Source organism: Salvelinus alpinus, chromosome 11 (assembly GCF_045679555.1).
Source record: "Salvelinus alpinus chromosome 11, SLU_Salpinus.1, whole genome shotgun sequence".
Lineage (NCBI taxonomy): Eukaryota > Metazoa > Chordata > Actinopteri > Salmoniformes > Salmonidae > Salvelinus > Salvelinus alpinus.
The window spans coordinates 33,423,128-33,449,649 of NC_092096.1; the positions used below are offsets into that span (position 1 = coordinate 33,423,128).

The following is a 26,522-nucleotide window of genomic DNA, read 5'->3' on the forward strand; positions in this document are numbered from 1 at the left end:
CCATCTGTCCGTCTCTCTCCATCTGTCCGTCTCTCTCCATCTGTCCGTCTCTCTCCATCTGTCCGTCTCTCTCTATCGGTCTCTCTCCATCTGTCCATCTCTCTCCATCTGTCCATCTCTCTCCATCTGTCCGTCTCTCTCCATCTGTCCGTCTCTCTCTATCGGTCTCTCTCTATCGGTCTCTCTCCATCTGTCCGTCTCTCTCTATCAGTCAGCCAGTCAGTTAGTCAGTCTCTGTCTCTGTCTCTGTCTCTGCCCGTCCGTCTCTCTCTATCTGTCTCTGTCGGTCTCTGTCTGTCTCTGTCTGTCTCTCTCTCCCCCATCTCGATATGTCCGTTTCTCTCTATCTGTCTGTCTCTCTCTCTCTTTCGTTCTTATTACAATATGTTTATACATTGACCATTCATTTTCCACAACACTCCTACATCCAGCACCCCAGTGTCACCAGTAGTGTCAATTCAACTGAATTCACTACCTGGACCCATAGTGCCCATTTTGGTTTATAGCCCCCTGAGTGAGTGAGTGAGTGAGTGAGTGAGTGAGTGAGTGGGGATTTTGAATGGGACTGAATAATGTTGGTCCCCACAAGGTTAGTTGTACAAGACTGTGTGTGTGTGGAGCAACGAACCGCCCTTGCTGTCTCTGCCTGTTCCCCTCTCTCCACTGGGATTCTCTGCCTCTAACCCTATTACAGGGGCTGAGTCACTGGCTTACTGGTGCTCTTCCGTGCCGTCCCTAGGAGGGGTGCGTCACTTGAGTGGGTTGAGCCACTGACGTGATCTTCCTGTCTGGGTTGGCGCCCCCCCCTTGGGTTGTGCCGTGGCGGAGATCTTTGTGGGCTATACTCGGCCTTGTCTCAGGATGGTAAGTTGGTGGTTGAAGATATCCCTCTAGTGGTGTGGGGGCTGTGCTTTGGCAAAGTGGGTGGGGTTATATCCTGCCTGTTTGGCCCTGTCCGGGGGTATCGTAGGATGGGGCCACAGTGTCTCCCGACCCCTCCTGTCTCAGCCTGCAGTATTTATGCTGCAGTAGTTTATGTGTCGGGGGGCTAGGGTCAGTCTGTCATATCTGGAGTATTTCTCCTGTCTTATCCAGTGTCCTGTGTGAATTTAAGTATGCTCTCTCTAACTCTCTCTCTCTAATTCTCTTTCTTTCTTTCTTTCTTTCTTTCTTTCTTTCTTTCTTTCTTTCTTTCTTTCTTTCTTTCTTTCTTTCTCTCTCTCGGAGGACCTGAGCCCTAGGACCATGCGTCAGGACTACCTGGCCTGAAGACTCCTTGCTGTCCCCAGTCCACCTGGCCGTGCTGCTGCTCCAGTTTCAACTGTTCTGCCTGTGGATATGGAACCCTGACCTGTTCACCGGACGTGCTACCTGTCCCAGACCTGCTGTTTCAACTCTCTAGAGACAGCAGGAGCGGTAGAGGTACTCTGAATGATCGGCTATGAAAAGCCAACTGACATTTACTCCTGAGGTGCTGACCTGTTGCACCCTCAACAACCACTGTGATTAGTATTATTTGACCCTGCTGGTCATCTATGAACATTGACATTATTGACATTCTGTTATAATCTCCACCCGGCACAGCCAGAAGAGGACTGGCCACCCCTCATAGCCTGGTTCCTCTCTAGGTTTCTTCCTAGGTTCTGGCCTTTCTAGGGAGTTTTTCCTAGCCATCGTGCTTCTACACCTACATTGCTTGCTGTTTGGGGTTTTAGGCTGGGTTTCTGTACAGCACTTTGAGATATCAGCTGATGTAAGAAGGGCTTTATAAATACATTTGATTTGTGAGTGTGAGAGAGTGCCAGTGGATAATATGTTGGAGGGCTACAGTACAGAAATAACTGCATCCTCAGGCTACAGGCGCTGGCTAGCGTCTATCCCTGCCTCTAAATCTCATACTCTCTCAGAAAGTTCTGTCTAGATGCCATCCTTCGTCTCCCAGATCTGTCTACCCAGAAGACCTTGCAGGCTTCAGACCCGGGGTGTGATGCGTTCATGCAGCTCCACCACTACCCCGCAATTCCACACTGCTGGTTCTTTACTCAGAGCCCTGGAGCTACCTACTGCGGTCACTCTTCATCCAATCACCATGACACCCCAAGCCTCCCCCCTGACTTGTTTCCCCCTTTCTCAGTAACCAAACATCTAAAGCTGTGTCATTGAGAATGTGGCCTACACTGGTGACATTTCCCTCTGGTATGGTAGTTGGTCATTAGATTATTGACTGTGACCCTAGTCCACTTGGAAACATCTCCTCTTTCCCCTCTTCCTGATTTCCAGTCGGCTAGTCGGGGCATGCCATGCAGTGCCCGTTCTGTGCCAGCTCTTCTGGCGGCGACATCGAGGTGTCTATCAGTCAGAGTAGCTGATGACATGGAGGTAAACATTACCTCTCCAGCAGGGTATTATCCCCTTATCACTAACATACTGTTTCCTACCCAACCAACGCTATGCAACACTACTGTGTTCTAGGACAATTGCCCTCTAAACATTTCCTTCCAGGACACAACGTGCCAGAAACCTAATACCCCTCAGCATTTAACGTTCACCCTCTCACCTACAGCGTGTACCCCATTCCTCAAACCCCTCTGACCCCCCGGTCCGCGAGGAATGCCCCTGGGCTTTAAAGGTCAGAGTTCAACTTGTCCGGCTGCCACAAAGTGTGTGTGTCTACAGTAAGTGTGTGAGTGTATGAGTGTGTGTGTGTCTACAGTAAGTGTGTGTGTGTGTGTGTGTGTGTGTGTGTGTGTGTGTGTGTGTGTGTGTGTGTGTGTGTGTGTGTGTGTGTGTGTGTGTGTGTGTGTGTGTGTGTGTGTGTGTGGAGAAACCCCCACTGAGTCCTGCATGCTGCCAGCAGTCAGCACCTCGATAACACTTTCACCTGACTAGTGTGTAAGCCAATAGAAGCTCTCAGCTAGTGTACTGCACTGAACACCCTGGTATCATACACACCAAGTTTCCTCAGCAACACACAAACACTTAACTGTACATATCTCATAGTAGCAACACTACACATTGTAGTCACTCTTCTGTCTAGTTTCTACCTATCCCTTTCTATCCCTCTTTCCCTCAGCCTACTTATCCCTCTCTCCTCTGTGGGGTTGAGGTAGAGGCAGTGACAGACAGATGGTCCTCATAGTGGGGAGTCAATAACTGTGGTCAACACACACACACACACACACACACACACACACACACACACACACACACACACACACACACACACACACACACACACACACACACACACACACACACACACACACACACACACACACACACACACACACACACACACTCTTTCAACATGATTTTTACAGACAAAAATACATTCTGTGCCCATCTGCATTCCGGCCATTTCCATTCCCTACAGACTCACGACAGAATTAAATACAACTAGACATCTATAATTCACCCTAACACACAATTATCTCTGCCTTCTATGTTCCCTCTCGTCACCACTACCTCTCACACAGTTACCCCACATTATCCCCACTTATGTCCCTCAGTAAACAATTAACCCCAAGCCTGGGTGCTGAGTGGCTGGGGGAATGCTGCATTAGCTATGTGGCGAGGCTCGCTAAGGTCCTACTGCTAAGTACTCACAGTATTTAACATAGTTAGCCTTCATTACACAGCTCTCTCCTCTTCTCCTCTCTCAAACCAGCCTGCTGAGGAGAGGAAGTTCATTTGAAACAAGCGATTCATATTTATTTGTTGGTTAAATAAGTGTACACACACTGAGACGGGCGGGAGGCGGACGTAATGTCGATGGGGATTACTTTCTCCAGCCCTGTTTGCCATAGCATTTGGGCTTCACTCTGGCAATTACAGCCCTTAATTAAATGGATTTCTATAATGAGTGTCTGTAATGACACAGAGCTGTGGGATTGGCTTGGTGTGTGTATAAGTGTGTGTGAGTGTGTGTGACATTAGCAATGAGGGATGGGTAACTTGCTGTTTACTTAGTCTAGTGGCTAGTATAATGTGTGTATTGAGTGGGATTAAAAGACGAGACACACACAAACACACACACTTTGCTCTTCCGTCCTCAGAATAGTCAGCTGTGTGTCAGAGCTCGAGACCACTCTAAAATGTCAGCTAGGCTAAGCGGTGCCAGTGTGAGGTATAACCTTTCAGTTCATAGCACCGTTGCTGCCAGTCTCTGGGGATGCATTAGTGACTGATGGTACAGACCTACGACGTCACATCTTTAATATCCTATACCACGGTTCAGCTGTTTCAAACCAGAGGGCCACGCAAACATTTCCAAGGTTACTCACTGTTCATATCACATCAGGCTTCATTATGACATATCCTCTGGTACCACATGCAGCAGCAAGAACTGTCATATTTTTACACAAAATAACTCCAGGGTTGCGTCCAAAATGGCACCCTATTCCCTATAGTTCCTGGTCAAAAGTAGTGCACTATATAGTGGACAGTGTGTCGATTAGGACGCAGCCTAGCTATCAGTCCAGGGAGGGTTACCTCATCCCTTTTTCCAGAGAGGGAGCCAGACTCCTCTCTCTGCTGTTCCATAAGTGGCGTTCTGAAAGCCCTTGGTGAGAGGGCAGGGACACGTGAAATGTGTCAACACCTGAACAAACAACACAGACAGGGCCCAATATGATGGGAGAGCTGCCATTCCTACTTTAACTTCAACACGCATTGACACCCACTCTGACTGTTGTGATTTCCTCCAGTCCACACCTCCCCACCCTCAGCATCTCCTAACTCACAGTCCTGAATTCTTCCTGATTAGTATTGTGACTACTGGTGTGTGTGTGTGTGTGGGTGTGTGTGTGTGTGTGTGTGTGTGTGTGTGTGTGTGTGTGTGTGTGTGTGTGTGTGTGTGTGTGTGTGTGTGTGTGTGTGTGTGTGTGTGTGTGTGTGTGTGTGTGTGTGTGTGTGTGTGTGTGTGTGTGTGTGTGTGTGTGTGTGTGTGTGTGTGTGTGTGTGTGTGTGTGTGTGTGTGTGTGTGTGTGTGTGTGTGTGTGTGTGTGTGGGTTCATTTCTTTGGCCTTTCGAATTGATGGGCCATTCCTTACAGGACGAGTCTGTACTCATGTGACATTGAAGTATAATAATTACCTCACCATCTGAAAGGCTGACATGGTTGGGACCTGTGTGTGTGTGTGTCAAATTGTGTGAGTGTGTCAAAGTGTGTGCGTGTCAAAGTGTGTGAGTGTGTCAAAGTGTGTGTGTGTGGTCTGTGAAGTGCAGCTTTTTAATGAGCCCCACTCTCCTTATCAAACTTGACGCTCTGCAGCACTCTGATCAGCCTGCATCAAGGACACGGGGCTCGACTGATCACGTCTGAACTCACCCCTCCTCCCCTCCTCTCCCACCCTGACAAAGTGAGAATGAAATATCCTTGAAAGAAAAACTATGAATCAAAGGCGTTTTTCATCCAGCGTTTTTCTCACACAGAGAGAGAGGGAGAGATGGAGAAATGGACAGAGAGAGAGAGAGAGCTGCTGGAGGGCACTAGAAAGGACGTGTCCTAGATTAGCTCTCACACATCCTTCTCTCTCCCTCCTCCCCCCCTCTCTTCCCCCCAGCCACACAGACTGTGTGTGTGTGTGTGTGTGTGTGTGTGTGTGTGTGTGTGTGTGTGTGTGTGTGTGTGTGTGTGTGTGTGTGTGTGTGTGTGTGTGTGTGTGTGTGTGTGTGACAGGCAGTCTGTGCCGTGCTGTGGGCGCTGGCGTGGGGAGACACCAGCCATTTAGACATCTGTCAGCCGCTGATGAAAGAGTTCAATTTAGTGGAAAATCTCAGACAACCTTGTCTGGCGGATGGGCCGACAGGCTTTAACTCACATTTGTATTTGTGTTTGTGTCAGACCTGTTTTCCAATAGTATTTCAGGTATTTCATTTCAAATACTCAAATACACTCCCATGCATTAAACCCAGGTATTTGAAAGTAGTATTTAAAATAAGTATTTGAAAATACTTTCAAATACAATTTGGTCGATTCAAATAAAAATATGGGTTTTGGGCTGTGTATTTAAAAATACTTTTACAACAAATACACCAGTCTCAACAGTGAAGATGCGACTCCGGGATGCTGGCCTTTTAGGCAGAGTTCCTCTGTCCAGTGTTCTTTTGCCCATCTTAATCTTTTCTTTTTATTGGCCAGTCTGAGATATGGCTTTTTCCTTTGCAACTCTGCCTAGAAGCCAAGCATCCCGGAGTCGCCTCTTCACTGTTGACGTTGAGACTGGTGTTTTGCGGGTACTATTTAATGAAGCTGGCAGTCGAGGACTTGTGAGGTGTGTGTTTTTTGTACTTGTCCTCTTGCTCAGTTGTGCATCGGGGCCTCCCACTCTTTATATTCTTTATATTCTGGTTAGAGCCAGTTTGCGCTGTTCTGTGAAGGGAGTAGTACACAGCGTTGTACGAGATATTCAGTTTCTTGGCAATTTCTCGCATGGAATAGCCTTCATTTCTCAGAACAAGAATAGACTGACAAGTTTCAGAAGACATTTCTAAGTGACCCCAAACTTTTGAACGGTAGTGTATGTGTGTGGGAGTGTGTGCTTCTGGCTGTGCGTGTAGTGTGACTACTTGTGTGTGTGTGTGTGTGTTGAGGTCCAGACTGCGGATGGCTGTGCAGCAGGGGAGGGTATTATGTTCTTAAATATCTGCAGAAGGAGCTGCGGGCATGTTTTCAGTAGATAGATGTTTCGGGGCCAGTTTAAAGCACAGCTCAGTGGTGACATTAGAGGCTCTGAGAGAAGCGGGCCCCCCCTAGCTACGTGTCCCGACCAGCCATCTCCACCCTCATTTCTCCAACCCCCCACCCACAGTCCCCAGAGCTTCATTAGCTGTTCATTAGAAAGAAAACTCTTACTTTAAGTTTTTGTACCTTTAAAAGAGAGTCCCCCCCGCCTCCTTTCACTCATCTAAAGCTACTTGGCAGATTTGGGGAGGGGAGGAGGTACAGTATTTGTGTGTGTGTGTGTGTGTGTGTGTGTGTGTGTGTGTGTGTGTGTGTGTCTGTGTGTGTGTGTGTGTGTGTGTGTGTGTGTGTCAGAGTGTGTGGGAATCACTTAGGCATACGTCCTGTCCCTGTTCTGACCTGTGCAGGTTTCAGTAAGATCTCCATTAACACATCATAGCACAAGCACAACACACGTGCATGGAAACACACACACACACACACACACACACACACACACACACACACACACACACACACACACACACACACACACACACACACACACACACACACACACACAGCACTTGCAGTCTGCTGCCAAAGCTAGAGGCTTCGAGAGAGAGAGAGGGGGGGGGGGGGGGGGGGGGTGGACAGGCAGGGAGTTGGCAGAGGAGAGAGGCTGCTTTTCTAATGTGTGTCACTCCAATATGTGGATGGCAGTCTAGGCCTTTGTTTTGATGAATTCCGTGTTGGAGATGGGGGGAGTATAGGAGTACTATGCAGGGCTGTACAGAACAGCCACGTTTACAGTCACTACCACATTCTCTCCAGACTGTTCACACACAACGCCCTACTCAAACATGGCAGCCATTCAACTGTTCCTGTGTGTGCCCTAAATCAATATGGCCGCTGTTCAGCTCTGCCAGCCGCTCTCGTCCAATATGGCCGCCGTCCAACTGCTGTGATTGGATCTCACCCTGTCAGGGCCTACAGTTTAGAGCGCAAGAATGAACGAGGGAGAGACAGAGAGCCAATATAAACATTGTTCTACTGCCTTTTACAAGAGAGGGAGAGACAGAGAGCTAACAAGCACGGATTGCTTTTTAGCTGAACTCATTTATTGCCTTGCCCTAAAGCGAACTGTGCTCTCCCTCTATCCTTTCCTCATCACTCCGTCCTCTCCTTAGCTCACCTCTCTGTCCATTGCTCTCTCTGTCCACCTCTCTACCTCCACTCAACGATAAAGCATTTATGGACTTTCTCTCTCTCCCACTACATCCCTCCAGCTCTCCCTCTCTCCCAGAGGAAGGTCAGTCAGTACTTTATTAAAGTCAAATTTAAACATATCCACAGTGCTGCATTGCCTTGGAGATCTGAGAGGAGGCCATTTTAAATGAGTTAATCATGACCTCCCAAAACCGCTCAAATGGATTTGATTATGGTGCTATTGATTCAGCCCTGTGTTCGTTTTAGAGTGTTACCTGCCTGGGGAAAGGAGGGACAGAGGGAGGAGGAGTTGGCAGAGGGACAGAGGAAATGAGGGAGGGCGGTAATTTCACGTTCCCCTAATCCTAAAATGTTTAGAGCATGTGACGTATCATATCCGCCCTCCACCCTCATATCCACCCTCATATCACCCTCATATCCACCCTCATATCCACCCTCTCTAACCCAATAGGTCCATCCACTAACCAACAGAGGAAATACAGTGTACAGACTTCCCTTCCCTCTAATCAAAAGGTTTCGAGAGCCTCAGAACAGCCAAGGCTGCAGCCTTCCAACACCCCTGGCCCAGGGGCCTGTTAAACCCAGAGGAGCAGCTAGAGACTTCCAGAACCTGGGAGGGGAGCCGAGACAAAATCCTATTGCTCTTCTATCACTCCAATGTGTTTACTATACACACAGGGACAGAGGACAGCAGCAGGAGTCTGGTAGAGGAAAGGCCCCTACAGCACACACACACACACACACACACACACACACACACACACACACACACACACACACACACACACACACACACACACACACACACACACACACACAGAATATATAATGTAGTCAGACACAAATGACACAAATAAGCATCTAAATGCAGTTAGTGACAGAGTAAAGGCCTACACACACACACACACACACACACACACACACACACACACACACACACACACACACACACACACACACACACACACACACACACACACACACACACACACACACACACACACACACACACCATACAGACAGCCACAGTGTGTGACGTGACAGTAATGGGAGATGTCCCCTGGTCATCACTGACACTGAGTGACAGCAGGGCAGCGTGGGCCGTGAACACACACTCACCCCTGTTAAGGTCTTTATGTTATGCAGTGCATTCTGGGCTTCAAGGGCAGCTTTCCGTGTGTAAAACGTGACAAAACAGCACCCTGGGAGAAGAGAGGGGGAGAGAGATGAACATGATAAGCAACCAAAAAAGTGTTCTTAATTTATTCATACATTTTTTCGTCATCCGTCAAAAGTAGGCTCAAGGAGAAACCAGCATAGCATTTAAATGAAGAAAACATTCATGATTTTAAAACAATTCAGTAATAATGAATTGAGTTACAGTACTTCAGAATGACAGAGACACATCAAAGAGAGAGAAGGGGAGAGAGATGGAGAAACAGGAGCCAGTCAGAGAGCCAGTGAGAGAGAGAGAGAGCTAAATAGAAAGGAGAAAGAGAGAGAGAGAGAGAGAGAAAGAGAGAGAGAGAGAGAGAGAGAGAGAGAGAGAGAGAGAAAGAGAAAGGAGAGAGAGAAATGAGACAGAGAGAGAAGGAAAGGTCTAGTCATTATAAGGTAGATGAGATAGTAATCTCCAGTGTAGGTAGCAGACAGTCCAGCTGTAGACCATTAAGCCACAGTCACCAGTGTAAGGAGCAGAGGAACTGCTGAGTCATGTAGAATCACTGCTTTTCACACACTTACAGTTTTCAATTCTTCATTTTCTGAGACGTGCGTGAATGACTAGTCCTACTGTCCATCCATCTCACTTCCGTTATGTTGCACAGGTACAATGTATTTTTAACCCTACACCCTTTGAGAGGAATTGGTAGTATGCATTGGAGCTTGCTTTGCAGAGGGGTTGATGATTGCATTCCATTGGAAAAGGTGGCTTTAAAATGACCAGCATTTTCATATGGTGTTGTCTGTGTTTGGGATGGTTAAGGTCTTGGCCTAGCATGAAGGGAGTGCACTGGGATTTCCATAGAGTAGGGCTTGTGTATGGGCAGGTTTGAGCTTAGTGTGACAGTAGTAGTCTGTATTTCAATTCCCATAGCGTATAGCCTGTGTATGGGAGGGGTTAGCCTAGCATTAGCTGTGTGCTGTGATGCCCATGGTGTGGGGCCTGTGTATGCGAGGGGCTAGCCTAGCATTAGCTGTGTGCTGTGATGCCCATGGTGTGGGGCCTGTGTATGGACAGCTTTGAGCTTCGCATTAGCACTGTTGTCATTCCCATAGCGTAGAGGCTGTATGGAAGGGTTAGTCCAGAGTCTGGCAATGCATGTGTATTGTGGTTCCCAAAGCACACAGCCTATTTAGCTCTTATTGTGTTATCATAGGTATGGGGGGGTTAGCGTGTTAGTGGTGTGTATTGTGATTCCCTAGCATTAGTGTTGTATCAGCGTTGCTTAGCCTAGCATTAGTGTCTTAGCCTAGCATAGGCCTATTGTGATTCTCATAGCGTAGGGCCTGTGTATGGGATGGTAAGTGTAACAGTAGTGGTGTGTATTGTGATTCTCATAGCGTAGGGCCTGTGTATGGGATGGTAAGTGTAACAATAGTGGTGTGTATTGTGATCCCCATAGCGTAGGGCCTGTGTATGGGATGGTAAGTGTAACAATAGTGGTGTGTATTGTGATCCCCATAGCGTAGGGCCTGTGTATGGGATGGTAAGTGTAACAATAGTGGTGTGTATTGTGATCCCCATAGCGTAGGGCCTGTGTATGGGATGGTAAGTGTAACAGTAGTGGTGTGTATTGTGATTCTCATAGCGTAGGGCCTGTGTATGGGATGGTAAGTGTAACAGTAGTGGTGTGTATTGTGATCCCCATAGCGTAGGACCTGTGTATGGGATGGTAAGTGTAACAGTAGTGGTGTGTATTGTGATTCTCATAGCGTAGGGCCTGTGTATGGGATGGTAAGTGTAACAGTAGTGGTGTGTATTGTGATCTCCATAGCGTAGGGCCTGTGTATGGGATGGTAAGTGTAGCAGTAGTGGTGTGTATTGTGATCTCCATAGCGTAGGGCCTGTGTATGGGATGGTAAGTGTAGCAGTAGTGGTGTGTATTGTGATCTCCATAACGTAGGGCCTGTGTATGGGATGGTAAGTGTAGCAGTAGTGGTGTGTATTGTGATCTCCATAGCGTAGGGCCTGTGTATGGGATGGTAAGTGTAACAGTAGTGGTGTGTATTGTGATCTCCATAGCGTAGGGCCTGTGTATGGGATGGTAAGTGTAGCAGTAGTGGTGTGTATTGTGATCTCCATAGCGTAGGGCCTGTGTATGGGATGGTAAGTGTAACAGTAGTGGTGTGTATTGTGATCCCCATAGCGTAGGGCCTGTGAGGGCTAGGGATGTGGCGTGTGGTTGGCTGTCCCTGTTGGTGTGCTGTCAGGAAGAGGATCAAAGAGCAGAGCATAGTTCTCACACACTAAGGCTGCGTTTAGACAAGGAGACCCTTGGGCTCATGCACAAATTGGGCTCATGCACAAAACTAGCAGTAGTGTACTCAATGCTGTGTTCGAGACCACCTAAAGCCAGATCGATTCAAGACTGAGACCGGAGGAGGGGCGAGACCGATTCAAGACCGGAGGAGGGGCGAGACTAAAGGCCTATACACACACACACACACACACACACACACACACACACACACACACACACACACACACACACACACACACACACACACACACACACACACACACACACACACACCGGTCTCGGTCTGAGTCCAGACCGAGACCGGAAGAGGGGCAAGACTGAGTCCAGACCGAGAACGGGAGGGTGACTAGGGGTCCGAGACAGAGTCAAGACCGAGACCAGGAGGGTGACTAGGGGTCCGAGACAGAGTCAAGACCGAGACCAGAAAAATGCAAGTCAAATTAAAGACCATGATTATAATTTTGTCAAATCAGCACCATAATAAGAGTTCAAAAGGTCCAGTATTTCTGTGTTCATATTTCAGAACAACATATGGATTCTTTAGACATTCTGAATAGTAAAGAAATGCACGTTGAGGAAAATAGAGCCACTCTACAAATATTACTAACCCAAACACAGTGGGGAACAATGGGCCTTCTGCGCCTTCAGAGAAGGGCTAAGAGTTTATAAAATAATGAGTATAATAATAATGATGTTCTGATTTAAACGTTTTTGTCGATAAGGGTTAACACTGAGGGTTAGAATTTTCGATAAGGGTTAACACACCAATTAGAATTTTTCTTTGCTGGTCTCTGGGGAGATTAATCTAGCTAGCTAAGTCAGCCATTGGCTAGGCCACCAGAAGCTAGATAAAGGCATATGCCATTCAACTGTATTTAGGGCAACATTAGTAACAGTGGAATCAACCAACCACATTTTGACTTAATGGGTGGGACCGTTTTTACAAAAACGTCTGCCTATTTGAAGGCCAGCAGGTGTTAACAAAGAGGATGTTGTTGCTAATGTGTTAGCTTCTCTCTTTTCCAGAATAATGAGCATCATCTGCTGAGGGGAACTGTGTTTTTTTATTGCAGCACGATTTTGCTGTTGTTAGCTATCTCTTTGAAAAGAACTTGTGTGTGTGAAACATTGTTGCATTTAAAGTGGAACTGACAGCATTTTAGCAACATTACATTTACACCCCCAGGAAGATTATGACACATTTAAATAAATAAAAAAAAATCTGACAAGTGACCACTTAGATATGGTCATTTTCACGTTTTCATAGATTCTTAGAATGTTTGGTTATTACGTATAGTAAGGCATTTGTGATAAGTCTATAGTAATATAGAGTGGGAAAGCGGCCGTGCATTTGGACAATTAATAGACACTGCAGTAAATAAAACCGAATAAAAACATCTGTCTTGTCCGGGACTAGAGTCAACACAGGCCGGTGCTCTATAGCCAATCAGAGCTACAGTAGGCCTTTATACAAGCCATTTGTCACACAGACCTTCCATCATTCACTTTGAACTGGATTGTGTGTTAACGAGGCAGTAGCAACAGCGCGACATTAGATCATTAGAACGCATTCACCAAATGCCACAAAATACACCTGAATGGATTTCTGCAAATATGTAAATACCACGGGAGTCCTGTTACATTTGGGAACTTTAGTCCTATTGAGCAAACAACAATGAAAAGGTAAGCCTTCTCTCCCTCAGTTATGCACATATCAACAACAAAAAGACCAACAACTAATGCTAGCCAGAGCAAGATAAGCTAAAATCTAACGAAGGAACATTAGATAAACACTCTCAAACTTTTTCAGCTAGTTGGCCGTCAAAATTGCACTGATAAACAATGGGGAATTGTAGCCTCCACGTCCTTCTGCAGCTTGCCAGCTTGCAATGCATGCTTGTCCCAACCAAGCACCCAAGCTAGCTTTCTACTTCCAGACACAAATGAGAGAACAACTCACTCTGACCATTTTACTCACCTTGACTAGCTATTACTTTTTTTCAACTTTTACTTACACGGTCATATTCAGGAGGTGTTGCGCGTTCGTAAATTCATCAGTTGTTCTGCGCTCTGGCACAGACAGTGCAGAGTATATTTATTTATTTAACCTTTAGGCATGTCAGTTAAGAACAAATTCTTATTTACATTGACGGCCTACACTGGCCAAACCCGGACAACGCTGGGCCAATTGTGCGCCGCCCTATGGGACTCCCAATCATGGCTGGTTGTGATACAGTCTGGATTCGAACCAGGTTGTCTGTAGTGACGCCTCTAGCACTGAGATGCAGGGTCTTAGACCACTGCGCCACTTGGGAGCACAGTTAGCCAAAGTGAATTGGAAAAAGTCAGTTGCTCACCCACTCCTCCAATGGCATGACATGACATCCTCCTAGCAGCTAGCTAGCTATCTATCTATCCAGCTAACGTTAGGCTCCGTGTTTTTAGCTTGCTACAGTACATAAATAGATACTCTAGCCTATTTGCCACGTTATGACTGACTTGTGATCATTGCCCTTGCTAGTATTGATTGTATTGACATTCCCATCCTTTAGTTACATTCGTCCGTTTTTGTCCAGAATATCGAGTCGTTGAAACTGAAATCCCGAATGGAGGCAGCAAACAATGTACCAGGCCAGCTGTGTATTGGTGAATTATATTAATCATGCATTGAACTGCATCCATCTATTCTGCCAACAATGCCTTAGACTTCAGCATGGAAGGTTGAGTCAAATACAACCTATTTTTAAAACCTCTTACAAAGTTGGATTGTCGCATAAACTGGGAATTTGATATTTTTTTATGATATTATGATTTTCTGTTTGTTTCATATCTGCAAAGTAGTTATAACTCTGTCAGTTCTACGTTAAACTTTAGGTCACCGGTTACTTTGTGTGCTAAACGTGAAATGTTTTTTTTGCAATGGGAAGTAATAGTCAATTTGGAAATGCTTAATGTTTTGTTTTTGTCTTCTTATGAATGGGACCTACTGGTTTATGGACTGCTTCTCCTTTAGCATCATGCTGTGTGACTGCTGTCTTTCCATCGACCCTATGCAGTGGTGTAGTGGTGCTTTAACATCATGCTCTGTGACTGCTGTCTTTCCATCGACCCTATGCAGTGGTGTAGTGGTGCTTTAACTTCATGCTGTGTGACTGCTGTCTTTCCATCAGCCCTATGCAGTGGTGTAGTGGTGCTTTAACATCATGCTGTGTGACTGCTGTCTTTCCATCGACCCTATGCAGCGGTGTAGTGGTGCTTTAACATCATGCTGTGTGACTGCTGTCTTTCCATCGACCCTATGCAGCGGTGTAGTGGTGCTTTAACATCATGCTGTGTGACTGCTGTCTCTCCATCGACCCTATCCAGTGGTGTAGTGGTCTTTAACATCATGCTGTGTGACTGCTGTCTTTCCATCGAACCTATGCAGTGGTGAAATGATGCTTTAACATCATGCTGTGTGACTGCTGTCTTCCCATCAGCCCTATGCAGCGGTGTAGTGGTGCTTTAACATCATGCTGTGTGACTGCTGTCTTTCCATCGACCCTATGCAGCGGTGTAGTGGTGCTTTAACATCATGCTGTGTGACTGCTGTCTTTCCATCGACCCTATGCAGCGGTGTAGTGGTGCTTTAACATCATGCTGTGTGACTGCTGTCTTTCCATCGACCCTATGCAGCGGTGTAGTGGTGCTTTAACATCATGCTGTGTGACTGCTGTCTTCCCATCAGCCCTATGCAGCGGTGTAGTGGTGCTTTAACATCATGCTGTGTGACTGCTGTCTTCCCATCAGCCCTATGCAGCGGTGTAGTGGTGCTTTAACATCATGCTGTGTGACTGCTGTCTTTCCATCAGCCCTATGCAGTGGTGTAGTGGTGCTTTAACATCATGCTGTGTGACTGCTGTCTTTCCATCGACCCTATGCAGTGGTGTAGTGGTGCTTTAACATCATGCTGTGTGACTGCTGTCTTTCCATCGACCCTATGCAGTGGTGTAGTGGTGCTTTAACATCATGCTGTGTGACTGCTGTCTTTCCATCGACCCTATGCAGTGGTGTAGTGGTTTCTGGAGAAGTGGGTATACTAACATTTTGCCAAAATGTTCTCAAACGGCCTGCCCAGCAAACGAAAGGACCCCTGTTTTCCTGAATTTTCCTAGAGATTTAACAGGTTTTTCACTCTCAAAATAAAAAAACTATGTAAATACAAAAAAATACAAAAATGTGATGGTTTAAATTGACAACAATGTTTAAACCACATCAATCTGATTGGGTGGGCCTGTCAGGGCCTGGCTCCCCAGTGGGTATAGCTCTGTCCACCCAGACCCATCCATGTCTACGCCCCTGATGCAAAAAGCACGTTGACAATTGTGCATCACAAATAGCCTACTAACCAACACTTCGGACTTAACTTTTTAAATACCTGGTTTGCATACCCATTGTTGCCTTAGTTACCATATACTGGTAGATATCATAAATTGAAATGTCTTTCCTACCCCACCCGTTACCGATGTCATTCTTCTGTGAGCTGCTCCATGCCAAAACACGTTGAGAGCTGCACACGTCCTGCCTGCACATGATATTCCGCTGAAACTAGGCTATGTGCTCGGCACACGAGGATACTTTATGCATGATTGCTCTATTGTACTGTAGAATTGATAAGTCGTGTACCTCCACTACACTACTTTGATACCATCAGTAGGGATTAAGAAGTGAGTATACGCAATGTCCACTGAAAAAAAAGTGAGTGTACGGCTTATACCCGTGTATAGCCTCCCCTACACCACTGGCCCTTTGAGTTTTACTAAAAGTGCACTCTCCTACATGAGCGCGCTGGTATTACGGTTGATCTCCTTTCAGAATCACTAACCTGTCACACACTGAAGACCTATAGGTTCACCACTGTACTAACCTGTCACACACTGAAGGCCTATAGGTTCACCACTGTACTAACCTGTCACACACTGAAGGTCTATAGGTTCACCACTGTACTAACCTGTCACACACTGAAGGCCTATAGGTTCACCACTGTACTAACCTGTCACACACTGAAGACCAATAGGTTCACCACTGTACTAACCTGTCACACACTGAAGGTCTATAGGTTCACCACTGTACTAACCTGTCACACACTGAAGGCCTATAGGTTCACCACTGTATTAACCTGTCACACACTGAAGACCAATAGGTTCACCACTGTACTAACCTGTCACACACTGAAGACCAATAGGTTCACCACTGTACTAACCTGTCACACACTGAAGGTCTATAGGTTCACCACTGTACTAACCTGTCACACACTGAAGGCCTATAGGTTCACCACTGTATTAACCTGTCACACACTGAAGACCAATAGGTTCACCACTGTACTAACCTGTCACACACTGAAGGCCTATAGGTTCACCACTGTATTAACCTGTCACACACTGAAGACCAATAGGTTCACCACTGTACTAACCTGTCACACACTGAAGGTCTATAGGTTCACCACTGTACTAACCTGTCACACACTGAAGGCCTATAGGTTCACCACTGTATTAACCTGTCACACACTGAAGACCAATAGGTTCACCACTGTACTAACCTGTCACACACTGAAGACCTATAGGTTCACCACTGTACTAACCTGTCACACACTGAAGGCCTATAGGTTCACCACTGTACTAACCTGTCACACAGTGAAGACCAATAGGTTCACCACTGTACTAACCTGTCACACACTGAAGACCTATAGGTTCACCACTGTACTAACCTGTCACACACTGAAGACCAATAGGTTCACCACTGTACTAACCTGTCACACACTGAAGGTCTATAGGTTCACCACTGTACTAACCTGTCACACACTGAAGGCCTATAGGTTCACCACTGTATTAACCTGTCACACACTGAAGACCTATAGGTTCACCACTGTACTAACCTGTCACACACTGAAGACCAATAGGTTCACCACTGTACTAACCTGTCACACACTGAAGGCCTATAGGTTCACCACTGTATTAACCTGTCACACACTGAAGACCTATAGGTTCACCACTGTACTAACCTGTCACACACTGAAGACCTATAGGTTCACCACTGTACTAACCTGTCACATACTGAAGACCTATAGGTTCACCACTGTACTAACCTGTCACACACTGAAGACCAATAGGTTCACCACTGTACTAACCTGTCACACACTGAAGACCAATAGGTTCACCACTGTACTAACCTGTCACACAGTGAAGACCAATAGGTTCACCACTGTACTAACCTGTCACACACTGAAGACCAATAGGTTCACCACTGTACTAACCTGTCACACACTGAAGACCAATAGGTTCACCACTGTACTAACCTGTCACACACTGAAGACCAATAGGTTCACCACTGTACTAACCTGTCACACACTGAAGACCAATAGGTTCACCACTGTACTAACCTGTCACACAGTGAAGGTCTATAGGTTCACCACTGCGCAAACATGTCTATAATAGATATAAAGGCTGTTAAGAGACTGATTTAATGTTTCAAGAAAGGAGTGTATATATTTGGCCTGGTGAAGCAGTTTTACGTTCTGACTCGGGGAAAAATTCAGAGTCCTCACTGTCCGAGACAGATTCAAGACCGAGTACAAATGTATCCGACACAGAAACAAGGCCGAGACTCAATATGTGAGTTCACTGAGTGTACTGTGAATAGCCTCCCTCTCTCTCAACATTTATATGAAGGCCAACAAGGCATAAAACACACCACACACACTACACTAGAGATGCACACACATGCAGGCATGCACAAACCACACAGAGGAGAAAGAAAATATACACACACACACACACACACACACACACACAAAACGCAGAGAGAGGGGAGGGAGGAGTAGCCAGTGAGAGAAATAGAGATTAGGAGAGAGACTGTGTTCATAAATGCTTTATATCTACTGAAGGAGCCTTTTGACTGCACAAAAAACATGTGGCCTTCTCATACTGTCAATAACAACATTCACAACCACAGGACCACACCATCATAGTAGACAGAGAGAGGGGGGTAGAGAGGGGGTGGTAGAGAGGGGGGGGGGGGGTAGAGAGAGGTGGGTAGAGAGAGGGGGGTAGAGAGAGGTGGGGTAGAGAGAGGTGGCATGGAGGGAGAGGGGTAAGAGAAGAGAGGACTGGCATGGAGGGAGAGGGGTAAGAGAAGAGAGGACTGGCATGGAGGGAGAGGGGTAAGAGAAGAGAGGACTGGCATGGAGGGAGAGGGGTAAGAGAAGAGAGGACTGGCATGGAGGGAGAGGGGTAAGAGAAGAGAGGACTGGCATGGAGGGAGAGGGGTAAGAGAAGAGAGGACTGGCATGGAGGGAGAGGAGTAAGAGAAGAGAGGGCTGGCATGGAGGGAGAGGGGTAAGAGAAGAGAGGACTGGCATGGAGGGAGAGGGGTAAGAGAAGAGAGGACTGGCATGGAGGGATAGGGGTAAGAGAGAGAGGACTGGCATGGAGGGAGAGGGGTAAGAGAAGAGAGGACTGGCATGGAGGGAGAGGGGTAAGAGAAGAGAGGACTGGCATGGAGGGAGAGGGGTAAGAGAAGAGAGGACTGGCATGGAGGGAGAGGGGAAAGAGAAGAGAGGACTGGCATGGAGGGAGAGGGGTAAGCGAAGAGAGGACTGGCATGGAGGGAGAGGGGAAAGAGAAGAGAGGACTGGCATGGAGGGAGAGGGGTAAGAGAAGAGAGGACTGGCATGGAGGGAGAGGGGTAAGAGAAGAGAGGACTGGCATGGAGGGATAGGGGTAAGAGAGAGAGGACTGGCATGGAGGGAGAGGGGTAAGAGAAGAGAGGACTGGCATGGAGGGAGAGGGGTAAGAGAAGAGAGGACTGGCATGGAGGGAGAGGGGTAAGAGAAGAGAGGACTGGCATGGAGGGAGAGGGGTAAGAGAAGAGAGGACTGGCATGGAGGGAGAGGGGAAAGAGAAGAGAGGACTGGCATGGAGGGAGGGAGGGGTGAAAAAGAGCAGAACGATTTCGTCAGATTGCAGATTGAGTGCAGCCGACGAGGAACATAATGTTAGCATGGTTTATTAACAGAGAGTGTAGAGAGAGAGAGAGAGAGAGAGAGAGAGAGAGAGAGAGAGAGAGAGAGAGAGAGAGAGAGAGAGAGAGAGAGAGAGAGAGAGAGAGAGAGAGAGAGAGAGAGAGAGAGAGAGAGAGAGAGAGAGCGATGGGAGGGGGGTTAGAGGGCACTGTACACCAGGTCCCTGCACTCTTCACTGGGCTCCAGCACCCAGGAAGAACCCCTTCACCCCAGGGCTTCACTCAGCCTCTGACCCACATTAATTAACTCTGCTGCTGCAATTACTGACCACACCACCCTCTGGTTAGAGTGGCTACACGGGAGAACACTATACTCTGTGTGTGAGAGAGAGAGAGAAAGAGTGAGAGACGGGAGAGACAGAAATAGATCATACTCAATACAGCAGGAAAGGAGTGGATTGATAGAGGGGGAAGAGAGTGAGAGATGGGGGTTGGGAGGTACAATCAACCATAGTGGCCTGTGTTGAGAAGATTGGATCTTTGACTGGCAATATCTCTTTATGTCCACTGTACCTTCAGACCAGATTAGGACACACAGCACTTTACACTTTACAAATCCACCACAACTAACTGTGGAAAAACGGCACCAAATTAAATCCTCAAAACGCTGTTTCTTGGCTAACCCTGAACACACCGAGTAGGCTTCCCACACTGCACTGCTCTCCTATCCAGGCAACTAGCTCCACCACTGAGGCATGCCAATACCCCCCCCCCCCCCCCCGTTATAAAATCCACCTGCAGTCGCTCACTAATTGGACTTGGGTAGACCGCTAACACAGCGTATGTCTTGTTATGGCAATCTAATTGGCTGTGCTGCTTTAGGAAAGAATGAAATAAATCAGTGTTCTGACTCAGGTCGGCCCGGTCTCTACTGAATCCATTAGAGGAGATAATTGTGTTGGGAGGCAAAGCGTTTGCCCAGCGTTGCCTTAGCGTTGTGGGAGAATGCGGTTGAATTAGAATTGTAACGGTGAATGAGTGCCATTGGCGAGCTGGATGCCCCTGGATACTACCGTGGGAAACCCCAGAGTGGATGTACACGGAGAGTGGTGATGGAGAATCAGATACTGTGAGCTATTATTCTATTTCGGCGTGTGTGTGTGTGTTGCTGATATGAGGTGTCGTTCTTTCAGACACCATGTCTGGAGAATTGTGCAGTATATACAACTTGCTAATGAAGACATTACACCCATTTTGTGTGTGCGCGCGCGCGCATGTGTGCATGCTGTGTCTCTGTACCCATGAGGACAGGTGCGATCATTAAGATGAATGACATAGTATGTACCCTGCCAACACACACACACACACACACACACACACACACACACACACACACACACACACACACACACACACACACACACACACACACACACACACACACACACACACACACACACACACACACACACACACACACACACACACACACACACACACACACACACACACACAACTGTGCTGTACACACCCGGCTAGACAACAGACGCAAACAAACCTGGGAAGCAAACTCTTGGAGAGAGAGGAGGACTGTCTTTGTTTACCCCTCTGGCCCTCTCTCCTCTCCTCCCTCTCTCATCCCTCTCTCAGTGCTAAATCAAATTCTCTCTCGCTCTCTCCACTCATCTGTTTATTGACTCTTAACACATTAAAGCAACAGCAGCCAAACTAAACAGTCCAGACTGCACTGGCTAGCGTTCACACAGACACACACAGCATCCATCAGATGGTCCAGGCCTGGGACCAGACTCAACTCACCTAGCAGCTGCCCTTCCTGCAGAATAACCATCCAAAGACAACCAGACCACTCAGATGGGAAACACTGTCTACGAACTCACTGGTGTAAAATGTATTCATTGTGCCATCTTTTACATCAAAAATGTATGAAAACCTTTTCTAGAAGCATCAGTAACAGTATGTGTAAGGAGGAATGTGTATCTACCATCAATGGATTAGAGAAGAATGGAGAGAGAGAGGAGAGAAAATAAAATAAAACTCCACCTCACAAATCCAAATTACTCTAGCAATAGTCAAGAGAGAGAGGGAGAGCCGCTGACCCGGCCTCTGGATCGCCAAGGGCGACGGAGCACACTGCCTCAACCCTCTAACTGAGACCACTCTAAAAATATGATCATTAATTTAAGCTAAACAGACCGGGGGAAAAGGGGCACAGTTTCCTTGACACCAATGAAATGGGAATTGGCTCCAGTGCAACTGTGGAGCCGAGGGGGGACATTGCGGCTCCACCGTGTGAGAGGGCTCTGACAAGGCCATGTCGCGCTAGAGAGTGCTTACTTAACGACGAGAAAACAACAGCGCCTAAAGCCTGGGAATATACAAGCCTAGACAGAGCTCTATCAAACAGTCAATTTCCTGTTCAATCCTCCATTTTACAGGCCAGAGAGAGAGCGAGAGATTGTTGAGTGTTTACAGTCTCAAGGAAGAGATGAGAGGCTGTTCTCCCTACTTAAAGTAAAGTGTCTACGAGTGACACTCTCCCACACTTTGACTCATCAACCAGAGAAATCAGAGCGACTCAAGGGCTTAGCGACAGAGGAAGACACAATGGAGGAAGAGAGGAGAGGTTGACGAGAGCAACGTATTGGCCTCATCCTCTACGGAGAAACAAAGAGGAAGAGAAGTCATCCAGAGGTTAGGGACACAGACAGAGGAGGAGATGCGGAGAGACGGAGAGCGAGAGAGACACACAAGCATGAAACACACTCAGACACACACGCATACAAACACAAATCATTTAGGCCAAATGATTTGATTTAGGTGTGTCCCTGTCTCCTCTTGGCAGACTGGTGAATTGCTGTGTGAAGGCTTGTGGGAGCTTGTGACTCAGAAAGAGAGAGAGAGGGATGGAGAGAGAGATGAGGAGGGAAGAGAGTGAGCAAAACAGAGAGATGCTGTGGGGATGAGGAGGTGAGGGAAAGCGCTTGCTCCTTCTCTTCCATTCTTCCTTTTTATTTCTTGATTTAGTGAAGATAAATAAAATATGACATCAACAGGTCTGTGTCTGCAGCGGCCCTTGCCAAAATCTCCTCTCTCTCCGTCTCCCTCTCCCCCCTACATCTTCCATCCGCCTACTCCCACTGTCTCCTCAAGCCGCCTGTCATCACAGTGCATTCTGTTGTCTCGCTCTCGCTCTCTGTGTTTGATGCGTGTCTGCTAATGTGGCAGCAGCATTGTCTCATTGTCGGCTCTGCTGCCTCTTTTGTTTTCCCTCCGACTTGACAAGTTCATCAGGAAAAGGCGGATGAGATGAACATGTATATATTAATTGTGTTTCGTGTCAAAGACAGTTTCAGAGAAATATCAGGGTGGAATTGATGGAATTTATACATGTGTACTGTACAGTATGCCTTTGTTTATTGCTTGCTTGTGTATTGTGTAGTATTGCGTAAGCGGTGAGTGAGTGAGTGATTCTCCATCTTATCTTTGTTCGGCTGAGCGTTCTGGCTGTTGTGTGTGTGTGTGTGTGTGTGTGTGTGTGTGTGTGTGTGTGTGTGTGTGTGTGTGTGTGTGTGTGTGTGTGTGTGGTCTGTGTGTGTATGACTGTCTCTCCGCCATACCTTTGCTCTGTGGAGCGTTCTGGCTGTTGTGTGTGTGTGTGTGTGGTCTGTGTGTGTATGACTGTCTCCCCGCCATACCTTTGCTCTGTGGAGCGTTCTGGCTGTTGTGTGTGTGTGTGTGTGGTCTGTGTGTGTGTGACTGTCTCCCCGCCATACCTTTGCTCTGTGGAGCGTTCTGGCTGTTGTGTGTGTGTGTGTGTGTGTGTGTGTGTGTGTGTGTGTGTGTGTGTGTGTGGTCTGTGTGTGTATGACTGTCTCCCCGCCATACCTTTGCTCTGTGGAGCGTTCTGGCTGTTGTGTGTGTGTGTGTGTGTGGTCTGTGTGTGTATGACTGTCTCCCCGCCATACCTTTGCTCTGTGGAGCGTTCTGGCTGTTGTGTGTGTGTGTGTGTGTGTGTGTGTGTGTGTGTGTGTGTGTGTGTGTGTGTGTGTGTGTGTGTGTGTGTGTGTGTGTGTGTGTGTGTGTGTGTGTGTGTGTGTGTGTGTGTGTGTGTGTGTGGTCTGTGTGTGTATGACTGTCTCCCCGCCATACCTTTGCTCTGTGGAGCGTTCTGGCTGTTGTGTGTGTGTGGTCTCTGTGTGTGTGTGTGTGTGTGTGTGTGTGTGTGTGTCTGTGTGTGTGTGTGTGATCTGTGTGTGTATGACTGTCTCTCCGCCATACCTTTGCTCTGTGGAGCGTTCTGGCTGTTGTGTCTGTGTGTGTGTGGTCTGTGTGTGTATGACTGTCTCTCCGCCATACCTTTGCTCTGTGGAGCGTTCTGGCTGTTGTGTGTGTGTGTGTGGTCTGTGTGTGTGTGACTGTCTCCCCGCCATACCTTTGCTCTGTGGAGCGTTCTGGCTGTTGTGTGTGTGTGTGTGGTCTGTGTGTGTGTGACTGTCTCCCCGCCATACCTTTGCTCTGTGGAGGGTTCTGGCTGTTGTGTGTGTGTGTGTGTGTGTGTGTGTGTGTGTGTGTGTGTGTGTGTGTGTGTGTGTGTGTGTGTGTGTGTGTGTGTGTGTGTGTGTGTGTGTGTGTGTGTGTGTGTGTGTGTGTGTGTGACTGTCTCCCCACCATACCTTTGCTCTGTGGAGGGTTCTGGCTGCGGTCTCGGAGGATGTTGATCTGATAGACGGCCCCGTAGGGCTCAAACAGCTCCTTCAGCTCCTTCTCTGACCAGGAGCGAGGGATCTGACCCACGAACATCTTGATGGCGTCTGGGTCGGGCTGGTCCGAATGCTCCAACGCGCCGTTCATCTTCCCGGCCGTGCCGTTACTGAAAAGAGACGACAGGGGGGTGCTAGGTTACATAACAGATCACAGAAGCTACACTACCGTTCAAACGTTTTGGGTCACTGAGAAATGTCCTTTTTTGCCCACTAAAATAACATCAAATTGATCAGAAATACAGTGTAGACATTGTTAATGTTGTAAATGACTATTGTAGCTGGAAACGGCAGATTTTTTATGGAATATCCACATAGGCGTAGAAAGGCTTATCATCAGCAACCATCACTCCTGTGTTCCAATGGCACGTTGTGTTAGCTAATCCAAGTTTATCATTTTAAAAGGCTAATTGATCATTAGAAAACCCGTTTGCAATTATGTTAACACACCTGAAAACTGTTGTTCTGATTAAAGAAGCAATAAAACTGGCCTTCTTTAGACTAGTTGAGTATCAGCATTTGTGGGTTCAATTACAGGCTCAAAATTGCCAGAAACAAATAACTTTCTTCTGAAACTCGTCAGTCTATTCTTGTTCTGAGAAATGAAGGCTATTCCATGCGAGAAATTGCCAAGAAACTGAAGATCTCGTACAACGCTGTGTACTACTCCCTTCACAGAACAGCGCAAACTGCCTCTAACCAGAATATAAAGAATATAAAGAGTGGGAGGCCCCGATGCACAACTGAGCAAGAGGACAAGTACATTAGAGTGTCTAGTTTGAGAAACAGACGCCTCACAAGTCCTCAACTGGCAGCTAAACTTGGATTAGCTAACACAACGTGCCATTGGAACACAGGAGTGATGGTTGCTGATAATGGGCCTCTGTACGCATATGTAGATATTCCATACAAAATCTGCCGTTTCCAGCTACAATAGTAATTTACAACATTAACAATGTCTACACTGTATTTCTGATCAATTTGATGTTATTTTAATGGACAAAAAATGTGCTTCTCTTTCAAAAACAAGGACATTGTTCAGTGACCCCAAACTTTTGACCGGCAGTGTACATCTGACATGACATGGAAGATGCGAAAGTACACAGTATTGACATTCTCAGGAAGATGGGAAGGAGAGGTCCACTGGGGTAGCAGCTGGTTCAAGGCTGGGTTCACTGTGCAGCCTGTAATGTTCCATTTATGTCCGCTCCTTCCCCCCAAAATGTATTTTTTTAAACATCCCGCACCTTGAAAGTACGTCTTGGAGAACATACATCCACTGTTAGACGTCAAGATATCACCCCGCCATTTGCGAGACACTTTAGAACAAAATCATTCTATGAATGAAATTGCGTTGCGTCGGGATGGAAAAGATTCATCCATCACGTAGAGTAGGTGACTATGACAACACATCACTCCAAAGAGAAGCCATGTGAATATACATCCAACTATCTATCTCCACACGGTTTAAACAAAGAATTCGACTCCACCTCCGTCCTATAAGCCACATTTAGACTGTTACACAAGCACACTGTCCATATCAGATTTTGCATATCGTTTATGAGGTTGGCCTCACATATTTATGAACGGCTGGGCCGTCCTTTGTGGTGGGCTATCACATTCATTGATGTGATGTATTTAGGTGAGCGGACACCTGCGGCGATTGATTGGTGAGTTGTTCTTCGTGCCCGCCCCCATCCCCTATAATTCTGTATCTCTTTGTGACTAATATATATACAGGTAGACCAGAGGGGCCCTGATTGGCAGATGAGGGACAAACCCTGATTAGAAGCACCTGCTGCTCATCTGTTGATCGTTACAAATGCTGTTTTGAAAGAAAGAACATTCTACCTACACAATGAAGAACGCTGTAGAGCTGAAACGTCTGTGTACGCTATCCCTGACGCAGTGAAACATTTAAAACGTTGAATAACGAAGTAAGCTTTATGCAACATATTTTCTTTTGTGCGATCATACCTCTTTGTTCAACTCAAAATGATAAGCAGCACAATCCCTGGTAAGGGGAGCTTCCGTACATACATTATTTAATCCACCTAACATGATTTCAAGAAAACACAATTCCCTCGGAGCAAGTAGGCCTAGCACTCCACTATAAAATTACAAGATAAAAGGGGACAGCAACACCAGGGAATGTGTGGGTCTGTTTTTTGGTTTTGCTATCCTTCTGGGGGCCAGAAGTCCTCACAAGGAATATTAAAACAAGGACAATTTGGATAAGTGGGGACATTTTGCCGGTCCCCACAATGAAAAATGGTTAGGTTTACGGTTACAATTAGGGTTAGGGTAAGAATTAAGGTTAGGGGTTAAGGTCAAGAAAAATAGGATTTTGAATGGGAATCAATTGTT

General features: G+C 46.9%; 1 protein-coding gene across 27 annotated transcripts in view; it reads right to left on the reverse strand.

The window, feature by feature from the left end:
- LOC139534027 (CUGBP Elav-like family member 2) overlaps nt 1–26,522 on the reverse strand; it is a 199,729-nt gene that overhangs the window by 41,928 nt on the left and 131,279 nt on the right. For 14 of the 27 annotated variants that reach the window (XM_071332647.1, XM_071332658.1, XM_071332663.1 and 11 more), the window contains 2 exons: nt 24,069–24,265; nt 9,014–9,096 (listed from right to left, as the gene is read on the reverse strand). In XM_071332647.1, coding sequence (XP_071188748.1) covers nt 9,014–9,096; nt 24,069–24,265 — 280 coding nt within the window. Of the gene's footprint in view, nt 1–9,013; nt 9,097–23,012; nt 23,040–23,903; nt 23,924–24,068; nt 24,266–26,522 lie in introns of those variants that run through there. The other 13 variants (XM_071332650.1, XM_071332644.1, XM_071332648.1 and 10 more) reach the window with 3 other exon arrangements.